The sequence below is a fragment of the Vidua macroura genome, chromosome 20 (genome assembly GCF_024509145.1).
Source record: "Vidua macroura isolate BioBank_ID:100142 chromosome 20, ASM2450914v1, whole genome shotgun sequence".
NCBI lineage: Eukaryota > Metazoa > Chordata > Aves > Passeriformes > Viduidae > Vidua > Vidua macroura.
Genome location: NC_071590.1, coordinates 6,248,720 through 6,261,710, shown reverse-complemented (window position 1 = coordinate 6,261,710; position 12,991 = coordinate 6,248,720). Strand labels below are relative to the sequence as shown.

General features: G+C 44.9%; 1 protein-coding gene across 3 annotated transcripts; it reads right to left on the bottom strand.

The window, feature by feature from the left end:
* Nucleotides 1-691: 691 nt before the first annotated feature.
* KCTD7 (potassium channel tetramerization domain containing 7) lies at nucleotides 692-12,530 on the bottom strand. 3 transcript variants are annotated; one of them, XM_053995866.1, is made up of 6 exons: nucleotides 12,430-12,530; nucleotides 10,754-10,863; nucleotides 8,410-8,602; nucleotides 7,555-7,724; nucleotides 5,771-5,949; nucleotides 692-4,632 (listed from the first exon to the last, which is right to left on the bottom strand). In XM_053995866.1, the coding sequence occupies exons 3-6, from the start codon at nucleotides 8,551-8,553 to the stop codon at nucleotides 4,256-4,258; spliced, it is 870 nt and encodes a 289-aa protein (XP_053851841.1). In that variant the 5' UTR covers nucleotides 8,554-8,602; nucleotides 10,754-10,863; nucleotides 12,430-12,530; the 3' UTR covers nucleotides 692-4,255. The 3 variants fall into 3 exon arrangements, with proteins under 3 accessions (XP_053851841.1, XP_053851839.1, XP_053851842.1); XM_053995864.1 differs by lacking the exons at nucleotides 10,754-10,863; nucleotides 12,430-12,530 and adding an exon at nucleotides 10,629-10,648; XM_053995867.1 differs by lacking the exons at nucleotides 10,754-10,863; nucleotides 12,430-12,530 and having other exon boundaries at nucleotides 7,555-7,674; nucleotides 8,410-8,896.
* Between the last annotated feature and the right edge of the window lie 461 nt (nucleotides 12,531-12,991).

Here is a 12,991-nt window from a genome sequence, read left to right as displayed (position 1 = left end):
CGGCGGAAGGGCGGGCGGCACCTCCGGGGCGGGACCGAGCCCGGAAGGAAGCGGGGCCCGGCCGCGCTGGGCGGAGCGGCGGCCGCGGGCCTGAGGGGAGCCGGGCGGGCGCGGTGAGGGTGAGCGGGGCCGGCACACGGCCGTGCTGCCCCACGCTCCCTCTCCTCAGCTGCTTGTTGTCGACCCCTCCCAGCGTGGCGAATTCCCACCCTGCAGCCTCCCTTCCTTCTCCAGAGCCCGCACCAGCTCCTCAGGGCTCCGGGGCCCGGCCCTGGCCCCACACGAGCACCCCAGAGCTGCCTTGGAGAGATATAAAAATACCCGCTGCTATTTCAAACTCCTCTTTCCATGCTCAGTTACACAGTGTTGTGTGCTGGTTTTCATCTCTTTTTTTTTTTTTTTTCCTCTCTTTTTTTTTTTCCTCAGCACGGACATCCCACTGTGAGAGCTTCAGCAGCACAGATGGACAGCAAGGAAATGACATCAGAGCAAGGGGAAAACTCTTCTGAACAGAGGCAGAAAGGTTCTTCTTGAGCACTGCAGAGCCAGGGCTGTGCTGTGCTGTCACAGGAAGGGTGGGTGCGAGGGAAGGATGGGATCAGTCAGTGCACTGATCTGACCCCGGCCGGTGGCCCCGAGCGCCACTGCACCGGTGCCTCTGTTCCTGGCGATGAACACCTAAATGCCATTAAAACAGCCCGGGACAGAGATTCCTGGCTTAATTTTCATTTGCAGTCAGGCAAAGCACACTCAAATCTCAGGGAAAGTGAGGAAAAACACTGCAGTGGCTGCAGACCAGATGAGCCACAATTCCAAGTTTTCAGTATCATAATCTTTTATTGCACAACACAACCTTTATATCCGCATTTTGTTCTATGTGTTTGAAATAAAAAACATACAGACTATATATTACCTGAACTGAAAAGTCAAAAGTATTAAGAAATAATATACTGCAGTACTCACAGTATTGAATATCACACATCAACATAATTACTAACAAAACACATTTGGAGATAATTCCAAACCCTGATCATTAGCATCCAGGCTGGATTTTCAAAGGCATTACGGGTTACAATGCATAGACACATACAATTTATAATTCAGCAAAACAAAATCCATTTATAAAAGTCACAGTGAAAGTGGAGGTAAACTTATACTAAGCTTGTGTAAGTAAAATGACTATGAACTGCTGTTCTGGAAAGTGATTTCCAGTTAGAGAATTATATACAGGAGATAGTAACAGAACAGAATTATCCTCTGAAATCAGGTTATTTGCAGAAAGATAATGAAAGACTGGAGGGTTTTTTTTTTTGTAATAGCCCAAAATTTACAACTATCTTGGGTCCTCTGAAAACCTAAAAACATTTTCAGGGCTCAGTAATGCCAACCACAACTTAAAGCCAGTGGGGTTTATAAATTATCCAGGGTAAAGCAGTCATCAAAAGAAGTGAGAGAATTGAAAGAAGTAAAAGAAGTGAAAGAATATCCCAGAGTTTAGAATGAGTTAAGGGATCATTTTTTTGTGGTGTCTGCTCTGAAATCTGCCCTTACCTGCCAGGCAGTTGTGTCCCAAGTGACCACTCTGCTTTTCCATGCAGAAAAGAGAGATCCATCTGTGCCATCAAGGTGCTGTAAAGCAGATTGAAGCAGTGTGACCCTGAGGACTCACCTGTCACTGCTGCAATCCACAGCCACTGGGTTCTCCCACCCTGTGGTCTCCCAGAACCACAGCGCGATGGATTTACTCGCAAATGGGAGAGCAGTGGAGGGCTCACACAAATGGGGTGGATGTTCTGTGCCCCACACAGCACAAGAGCTGAGACCAAACACCAAGAACAGCTCTGCAATGGGAACAAGCAGCTCTGACAGGAATTCTTCCCTGCTGCCACTTCCATCATCCCCCTCATCACGTCCCCTGTCACCTCCAAACAATGAGCAGTGAGGGTAAACCTGGCAACGAGGGCTCCCAAGGCTTGCAAATTCCACATGAAGCTACAAAACCTTTAATTATATCAGTAATTATCTTTTTAGGAAACAAACAAACAAACTGATCCCTCATTATAGGTTAAAATAAAAATTCAAAATCCAGCCCATGCCCCACAAGGACCACAGAGGAGCTGTGTATGGCACAAAGGCTTCCCAGACCAAAGCTGGCAGCACCTTCACTTTTCTCTGAGGAGGATGGAAGGTCAGCAAGGAATATTTCAGATCCCTGTGCAGAATATTGAGTATTCAAGTTAAAAGTCTACACCAAGTCCAAAAGTTATTTTTAGATATTTTTTTAAACTCTTGAGCTCAGCAGCCATTAAGTGGCTGCTGTACATAAACACATTTTCATGTCATTTTTGAGTGCTTCATAAGGGTTATTTTCCTTTTTTTTTTTTTTTAATTTTCCTATTATTATTTTCTTTTTTTCCCTTCCTATTTCACAAGGATAAAACAGATGCAGAAACATTTCATGTGCTGTGGAATTGGCCATCTCACTTCATATGAGAGCTCCCTTTGCTCCCTGTTAAAAACCACTCCACAAAGGATATAAAGGGAATGTTAAAAACATTGGTCTTGTCATGTTTTTGTTCACACACAGCAATGTAAAAAATAGTTAACAATTCTAATTTTAAATAAATATCCCTCAACTGTCCCACCATTCCTCCAATATTCAAATGGACAGGAGACCATTTACTGCTCACAAACACAGGGATTTGGGAGTGTGAGGGTGGAAAAGTGGTTTTGTAGATGATAAGGTGGCAAAAAAAGCTATAGCAGCACAGAAAAATATGCATTAGCAAAAAAAAACTTGTCTAATATCATCTGACTTTAAGTCTAAAATAAAGTTTAATATCACAGAATGTAAAAAGAGTCAGTAATAAAATAATATACATTAAATATTCTCTTACTACTGCTAATAGGAACATACAGACAGGGTTTTCTCATTTACCAAAAGCCTTTGTAAATGACCTGATTCTAAAGAGCTTTTTTTTTTTTGTAGATATTGTAAACATTTAAAATTTCTAAGGCTAAAAACAGGCACAAGTCTTCCATGAACAGTTATTATTCCTAAAAGCATTAAGGAATATATTCCAGATCTGCTATTCCTTTTGATAACAACAGAAATAATTGAAGTACAACATTATAATTCACAACGTTGATTCTTAATTAAAAAAGAAAATACAGCTTAACCCTGACAACAATTAATAATATATAAGGAATACTCCATTTTTTTATTTTAAGTACCTAGTACATCAAAATGACATTTCCAGAATCTTTGTGCTGGGTGTGACTCAAACTTTATAAAGCTGAAGGAGGAACGAAAACATTTCTAAGAGGGTAAAACTCAAATGTCAGCTTTAGTAGCACCCCAGATTCCCAAAATGCAGGAAAAATCTGCAATTCCATCCTGAAGCCACGCGGTCGGTGGCACCTTTTAGCAGATGTTCCGCCACTCCCCTCCATCCTTTGCATGAGGTGATTTTGTTTTGTGCCTCGTTAAGGTACCTGAGCCAACAGTCTGATTTCAGGCTGCTTTTTCAAGTTTCCAGAGGTTTTCCCAACCCCTGCCAGCAGGCTGATCCCAAGGAATGTGAGCAGCAAGGCAACTGCCAAGAACAAGTGTCCTTTAAGTGCCACCACACTCACCACTCACCACCAGGTGATCCTGAAAGAACAGTTGTCCTCTAGAAATCCTTTCATCACTTTGCTCTGCCACAACTCACCACCAGGTGATCTTGAAAGAACAGTTGTCCTCTAGAAGTCCTCTCACCCCTCGATGTGCCACCACAACTCACCACCAGGTGATCTTGAAAGAACATTTATCCTCGGGGAGTCCGTTCATCCCCTCGCTCAGCCACAACTCACCACCAGGCGACCTTGAAAGGACATTTGTCCTCTAGAAGTCCTCGATGTGCCACCACCAGGCGACCTCAAAAGAACATTTGTCCTCTAGAAGTCCTCGATGTGCCACCACCAGGCGACCTCAAAAGAACATTTGTCCTCTAGAAGTCCTCGATGTGCCACCACCAGGCGATCTCAAAAGAACATTTGTCCTCTAGAAGTCCTCGATGTGCCACCACCAGGCGACCTTGAAAGAACATTTGTCCTCTAGAAGTCCTCGATGTGCCACCACCAGGCAACCTCGAAAGAACATTTGTCCTCTAGAAGTCCGTTCATCCCTTTGCTCAGCCACAACTCACCTCCAGGCGACCTTGGAAGAACATTTGCCCTCTGGGAGTCCTTTGATCCTTTCCTCAGCCCCCACTCACCACCAGGTGATCTTGAACTCGTAGATGGGGCGCTTGCAGTAGTAGTGGTTGATGAGGTGCTTGTCGCACACGCCGATGCACTGGTGGTCCACGGTGATGCCGCGGGCGGACAGGTCGGTGACGATGCAGTGCAGGAGGTCGTAGACATCGGCCACGGCCTCCCAGGGCCCGAAGGACACGTCCACCTCGCAGTGGTGCTCAAAGAGCTTGGTCTCGCTCTCGCTGCGCTCGAAGCGCAGCGAGTTGAAGTGGGGGCACTCGTAGGGAGTGATGGGCATCTCCTCCTTGAACACGCACACCTTCAGCTTGGCAAACCTGGCCTTCCTCTGCATGGCTCGCAGCTTGGCTATCTCGATTATCCGCTCCAGGTGGTCTGGAAAAGAGAAAGACTTGAGGGTCCCAACGAATGGCCCAGGAAAAGAATCAAAAGCAATTATTTCATGTGAAATGTTTCACTGCAGTTTGTCCTCAGCATGATATCAGCAGCATGTAGCAAATCAGTCTTGGTTATCTGGTGAGCTTGGTGGCCTTATTATATTTTAAAATTATATATATCAATATATAATATAATTACATACCATATAATACTATATTTTATCATATAATTATATATAATAATTGCATATAATAAAATATATAATATTTATATAATATATATTAAATAAAATATAGAATAATCAAATCAATCTCGGTTATCTGATGAACTTGGTGGCCTTATTATATAAAAATATATAAATTAATATATTATATAATTATATAAATTATATATAAAATATTATATATTATATATATATATAAAATATAGAATAATCAAATCAGTCTTGGTTATCTGATAAACTTGGTGGCCTTATATAAAATATATAACAATAAATATATGATATAATAATATAATTACTATATATTATATAATTATATAAAATATAGAATAATCAAATCAGTCTCAGTTATCTGGTGAGCTTGGTGGCCTTATATAAAATATATAAAAATAAATATATAATATCATAATTACTATATATTATATAATTACATAAAATATAGAATAATCAAATCAGTCTTGGTTATCTGGTGAGCTTGGTGGCCTTATATAAAATATATAAAAATAAATATATAATAGCATAATTACTATATATTATATAATTATATAAAATATAGAATAATCAAATCAGTCTTGGTTATCTGGTGAGCTTGGTGGCCTTATGATATGCCCAAGTTATCTGGCCTCACTAGAAGGCCAGGTTTCCTCACTTGCAAGTCCTGACAGAACAAATGCAGACAAACCCTCTCATTTAATAACATTACAGCCTAATCCTGCTCCCTTTTAAGCATAGAACTCCCCACCCTGGGATGCAGCAGGATGTGGAGACCTCAAAGATCCAAACGGCATTAAAAATACGGAATAAACTTCCCAGCTGCAATGGGATCAGTCTGGGAGCTGAGAGCAGACTGAAAGCACCAGGTTTAACACGGGAATCCCACTAGAAGAAACAGTCAGTGCTACTTTGTTTATTTACCTTTGTAATATGGCATTAGGCCCAGGAAAGCTTGTCTAACTTTTTCTCCTTTAAGAGGCTGGATATCCTCTAGATTGTCTAGCAAGGGTCCTATGGAATAATACTGAGCTTCCTTGTACACTGACCTCACTCGCTCTCGGGGGGGCAGGTCACCAGATCGTAGGAAGTTTAGTATGTCTCTAAAAGAAAAAAAGGGCAAAAATATCATTAACAAACACATTTCTGCCAAAACTGCTGCAGGTGGGAAAGGACAGGGAATGCTGGATAGTCATTGTTTGCTCTATTGAGACAGTAACTGAAATAAATGAGCCATATTCCCAACATTTGTTTGTAAAACCACTTGCCACGTTCAGGTTTCCAAGCCATTATTTCACATTTTGCCTCAGCTGATCTCAAAACTCATTTGAAAAAATATCAGTGGATTTTAAACCAAACATTCAGTGTGGAGGAAACCATTTATAACACAGAAGAGGCCAGAGTGTTTAATGGGAAAGAAATTGTGGTCACTGCATTTCAAATTTAGGTCTGGGACAAAATAAACTTTTGCATTTTCCTAGAGAATCATTTTCATGGACATTTCATTCCACACAGATCCAGCTGAATGGATGGGACATCTGCAAAGGAGGTTTCTCATCACAGATCAGGGCCATTTACAGAATAATAATCAGATTTTTTTAAAAAGAAAGAGAACATTTTCTCATAGTTCTGAAACACTGTTCAGCAACAAGATCTTTTGACAGGGAAAGAAATCACTTTATAAGTATGAACCAACAAAACCCTTATCAAATAAACAAAAAAAAAATCACTTTATAAGTGTTAACCAAGAAAACCTTATCACATTAAAGAAACATTACTGCAATCTTAGAATGACAACAAATACAGCACATGCTAACCTGGCTCTCTGTTCCAGCTGTAGTTTCAACTGAGGTTGATAACATCACAAATCAATTGATTTTCCAACAATTGCCTCATGTAAAGACAAGTATTTTAGAATAAACACAGTGGCTTGATCTATCTCTGTCCCAGATTATGGTACAACCCAAAAGTGCTTTGAAAATAATTCAGTGCTTCTCTGTTAAAGGCAATAAGGAAATGTCTATAAAGGAGCAACAAGAAATTTATAAATTGCAATGTGTTCTTTGGGCAAAGACCTGAACCCATGAACACTGATCAGCTTTTTTAGCAATCTCACCCCAATTCAAACATAGCATTAGTAGTCATGGTTAGGGTAATTAAAAATAAAATAAAAGCTGAACACTGAGGGAGGAATCCTGGAGGTGAAGGAACATGGCACTACAAAAAAAAAAATTAGAAAAAGAAATTCTTTAAAGGTTTGTGCTATATTTTAGCACTTATCATACAAACATCATATTTTCAACTGTTTAAGAATCCTAGATTCATTCCTTCCATTCGCTCTTCCTTACAGATACTGAGTATCAATTAAAACCCAGTGCTGTGCAAAGGAGTTTCCTATTTCCAAGCACTTCTTTAAACCATCAAAACAACTTGATACCTTGAAAGGAGATACTCTAGGGGAAACAATGCACAAATTCAAGGAGATACTCTAGGGGAAACAATGCACAAATTCAAGGCATTTCTTGTTTTTCCTTTCCCATTGCACAACCAACAAAGAATTTTTTAACTGCAGTTACTCCTGTGATGCTTTGACGGCGTGCAACATTAAATACTGTGCTTTAAGGAAAAAAAAAAAACTGTTAAAAACAAGTTTAAAAATAAGCTTTCAGTAAGAGCTTCCAAAGCTTGCCCTGAGGATGTGTACATACCCGAAGTAGGTGCCATCCCTGTCGATGAAGTACCTGCCCTCAGCGTCCGTGGGGATGTAGTGCCTGCCACTGAACATGGCTGCCAGCATGGTGTCCTCGTACCTGCGCAGCGTGGACAGTCTGGTGGTGAAAAACATCCCCCCCACGTTCAGTGGGACAACTTCTGGGAACTGCAAAAGCAACCAGGACATCAGAAAGGAGCTGCCAGTCCTCTGCAGGTGACAACGGGCACAGCTCCCAAAAGGCACTTGCAGTTTGCCACCTGGACAAATGCGTGGCTCCTGCCCCACTGCCACAGGTCAGGGAGCTCTGAGGGGTAAAAATTTGGATGCTTTGGCTGCTGGGAGGAATCAGGGAGTGGTTTAATTGTAGCTGGGAATCTGAAACAGCAGAAATCACTAATCTGGAGTGGCAGATATTTAAGATATTAATGCCTCCTCTTGGCTCATTTGGGGAAAGGAAAGAACAAAACAAAGCCTCTTCCCCAGCCTTACACAGAGAGAAAAAAAAAAGGGAAGAAATCTTAGGTCAACCTTGGGATCTGCTGCTTCCTTTACACAACCAGATTATATTATACACTGAAAAAAAATTGCATTTGTTTACATCAGGCCTAAAATCTTACTATCACACCCCAGGCTGCCTTAAGTACCAGAATAAACATTTAATTGCATGTCTCAAGTGCAAACCTGGATGGAACTTGTAAGTGAAGCTGCCGAGCTACTCAAATACATTCAAGAGACTGAGTTTTATTCAAACGTGTTAAGCGAGCTGAGTATCCACAACGAAATCCCGAATTCTTCAGCACCTGAGCAGTCTGTGCTGCCGTGGTCATGCCCGTCCCAGGTGAGCTCTTACCTGCTGAGGCAGCAGAGGTAGCGCTTGTCCTGCCTGGCTGGCGGTGGGAGTGGCCGGCTCTTGGAAATCATCCTCTGCATCCGAGCTCGACATGGCATCGTCCGGGGTGGCACTCACTTTGTTCTGCCCCGTGACTACCACCATCCCTCTGGCTCTGGGGAGCAGCTCTGCTGGGTAGGAGGCCGTGGCAGTGCTGAAGGGAGACCCAAATTAACCACCCAAATTACCCCAATCACCGGCGCGCTCCCCGCAGCGGCCGCGGCACCCCGAGCGCTCCCAGCGGCAGCGTTATTCCCGGGAGAAGGAGGAGCAGGGATGCCAGGCACCCCCGCAAAGGGCTGCGGGCAGGAACGCCGCTGGCACAGCTGGTCCAAGGCCCTCCAGCCGCGGAGCCGCTGGCAGGGGCTGGAAGAGCCCGGCATCCATTGGCTGCACGGTGCGGGGAGCGATTGGCTCCGGCGCGGCTTTGCAGGAAAATGTCATTTGCTGGGAGAATTTGGGTGGCCGCTGTCCCAGCCTGTCCCTCGCCAGGGGCGGGATGCAGGAACACGGCGCTGCCAGGGGCGGGATGCAGGGGCGCGTCCGTGCCACACCGGCGACACCCGGCCCCGTCTGTCACCTTCAGCCGCTCGCCGGCAGCGGGGACGGGCACGGGGAGGGCTCGGCTGGGCTCTGGAATTCCCTGGGAAATGGGAAAAGCGGGATTTCTCAGCAGCCAGGGACAGCAGGCGTTTCCCTGCCCGCTGCATCACATCACACCACGCACGGACGCGCGCGTGAGACACGAATATTTAACTCTCCTCAGCACGCTGCTAATTATCAGTCGGATTTAACACCTCCAAGGCTTCTCCGTCCATCCTCCACGGGAAAATGCACTGACAAACTGCACGATAAAAATAATAATTGAAAGAGCCGACTAGCAAAGAGAAGCCCGCTGCTCTCCTCACACTGCATTATGTAAAATCCCTGTTCCCAGGGTGTCTCCAGCAGCATCACAACTCCCTAACAAAGACATTCCACCACCAGAGGCTTTATCCACCTCCAAACCTTCTCTCAAATCACTATAACATATAGAAAGAGGGGGATTATTTGCAAAAGCACATCTGGCATATTTATTTATTAACTAAAGGATGCTTCCCCTCAAAATCAGCAAGAAAAAATGATATAAAATTTTAAAAATCTGCCTTAATAATTCTGCTAACAGCCATTGTGCACTGTTAGATCCCAGCTCTTAAAAGAAATATTGAGTTCAGAGTGAACCCAGACAGAGCTGGGATGCTCCTGAGCAAAACAGGGACTTTATAGAGACCTGATCAGACCAAAATCTCCACATTCTGTGGGAGTGGCCACAGCCTTCTTTCCCCAAAATTTGGAGATGAAATCTAGATCGTGTTTAACACCCTAATAAACATAGATAAGAAGCTACTGTGAAGTTCTAAACATTTTTATTTAAGCTGCAGCTCATTAAGAGGGATCAGCTCTGAGAGGGATTTAATTTTTCTTCTTTACAGTTCATAATCATTTTTCCACCCCAGTCCAATGCACAGGCAGATAAATAAGGATGGAAGTGCTCCTGAAGGGCCACACCCTATTAACAATTTTAATATTTGTCCTAAAACAACGTTTATTCTGACATCATTAATTATCCAAACAACTCAACTATGCCTCACAAATAAAGAATAGACACAATATAAACGAAAGATTATTTTGCTAGGGATTCCTTTAAGGAGGTAAACAAATTATTAGCCAGAAAGAGCTTGCAGAACAGAATTTGTAAGATGCACAGTCAAAAATTGAGGGTGAGCCTGTGTTTCCTGTGAATGTGTTATTTATAAAGCTGCCACTTGACACCACTGCTTTGGCTGCTATTTCTATTTTTTTTTTTTTTAAGTACTCAAAAAGAACACAAGATTGACCAAAAATGTGTTGTCTGCATTTTTCAAGGATGTCTCATAGATTTCACTTAAATGGAGTGTAGTGTGAATAAACAACATTCACTCCATTACCTGTATCAGCATTATTGACCACAGAATGGGTTTTTGGGGTAAGTTCATCCATTTGGCACTGCACCAAAAAGGGCCTCTTTCCTAAGAGATCTAGAGGCTGAGAAAAAGAGATTTTTTCTCCTTCTTTCATAATCTCCTTCAATATGACACCAGGCTTTAAGAAAAAAAAAGCCATGAGACAGCATTAATTATGTTCTGCTCAGGATTAACAACCTTCTCTGCCATTGGAACATCCACACAGAACAACCCCTCAGTAATGAGGTTTAGACCATCATGAGACCAGGAATTTGAGAACAAGCTTAGTGGCAGTAAAAAGATCAATGACTGACAAGTTGAACCTGTTTTGTGACGTTCATTAAAAGGTGAGTGAAGTCCCTCTCTAGGTTGGCTTCACCTGTTCACCCAGGGAGCAGTGAAACAGAGCTGTGCTGACAGGAGCAGAGTCCTCCTGAAAGAAAACCAGAAGTTAATCTCTGCACTTCATGAAGAAAACACATCCACCTGAATCCCAGAATAGTTTGGGTTGAACTGGACCCTCAGGATCATCCAGTTCCACCCCCAAGACCAGGTTGCTCCAAGCCCCATCCACACCTGGGCTGATTCTTTTCTTTGCACTCAAAGCAGGTGCAATAATTATTTTTAACCATGTGCAGAAATATTCCTTTGTTAAATCTCTCATTAAATTTACAGAATTTATTTATTTAAACTAAGCAAATGCCTCCATTTCACTTTCAAATACATCTAGGTCTAGATCAACAGACAGTTAATGGGAAAACACCACCAATAAACAAAATTATCATCAAATCAAATATCACATCAGCAGCATCCAACTCTACCAGAAATGCTTCCTTCCAGTTCTTCCACCTGTCATTTAAAAGCAGGGATGCTTCCTGGAGCTTTGTTGGGGACAGCTCAGATATTGTTCCACACACAGCAGAAAACCTCAGTAAATGAGCTGGCCCTGCCTGTTTGGCTTCATTCCCCAGAGAATGATAGCAACCCTTGAACTGGGCTTGATGCTAAGATTTATAAAAGCTTTCCAAGGCTTTGCTGTTCTCTCAACTTCTCCATATTGGTTTAAAAAACTTTTTCTTAAATACCTTCTGAAGTTGCACCAATATTGGCAAAGTTACAAACCCCAAGGTTACAAACCCCAAAAAAGTTACATAGCAACGAAAAATTACATAATGGTTATACAGTCAAAGGCTTTTTAATCAAGGTTCTGATGTACAAACTCATCGCAGGAGTCCCACACAAACTCCTGATCAAAGGTAACTCTTTGGGAAGTGCTTTGTTAGAAGGCTCCCCCTTTTTAAAGAGGAACTGGGGTAGAATGAGACCTGATTTAGCAGTGTCTGCATCACCAACTTCAAGGGACACAGATGACTGAAAGGTTTGTGTGGACACGGAGGGAAAAGACACAACATCCAGTAAATTCCAGTGAATCTGTGTTAGAACAGCAGAGAAACATCCAGGAAGAGGGGCAGTAAACTGTGTTATACATTGGCCTGGAGAATCCTGGACTGTAAAATCCCAGCATCTCTAGTCACAAACAACAGCACAGAGTACGATGAAAGGGCCGTGTAACTGCAGCCGAGAGCAAGGAGAGCTGGGCAGAACGGGACTCTCCATCACAGGGACCCTGCAGGACAGCAGGGACACCTGGCTGCGGGCTGGGAGTGGGTAAAGGACACCGGGGCTGCTCTCACCGGTGCCGGGCACTGCCCCTCACACGGAATCCACAGAGCTCGGAGCCGCCTGACAGCTCTGAGGAGCGCAGGCACCACACACAGCGCCTGCACGGGGCACCGCAACCCCAGGCGGCGGGCACGCCGAGAGCCAGGCAAATAACCAACAATTCATTAGGAACTAATTCAAAATTAACTCTTAGCTCTCACGTCGCCAGGGTGACACAGCCTGACCGGCACCACCGCTCGCGAGGGGCTGGCCCCGGCCGCGGTCCCTCCGCTCCCCTCACCCCTCCAGCCCCGCGGCCTCCCCGCCGCTCCCTCACCTGCCGCGGGTCGGTAGCGGAGCCCCGGCCGCGGGGAAAGCCCCGCCGGGGATGGAGGGGATGAGGGAGGGATGAGGGGATGAGGGGAGCGGGGCCGGCTGTCCCCGCCCGCGCTCACCTGGTGCCCGCCCGCGGTTGCGGCTGCGGCTCCGCTCCGGCCCGGGGGGAGCGGCCGCGCCCCGCGTCACGCACTTGCCCATCCGGGTCCCGGCGGGAGGAGCCGCCCGGGCGGCACCGGCGGCACCGGGGGCAGCGCTCGGCTCCGCGGGAAACGCCCGGCGCTAATTAGCCGGGTTAATGAGCGGCCTCGGGAGCGGCGGGGCCGCGCTGCCCTCAGCCGGCAGCAGGGCAGGCGCCGGCAGCGCGGGTGGGAAGGAGCGCGGGGATCTGCCCGGGGATCTGCCCTCCTCACGGCACCGCGGCTTCGTCACCGCCCCGCACGGAGCAACGGAGCGAGAGCGAAGCTCGGTCACGTCCACAATCCCAGGAAACACAAATGTACTTGGCACGAACTCCGCTCAAAACCAGCGAGGAAGGTTGAAACCGCCTTCACCGCCTTGAA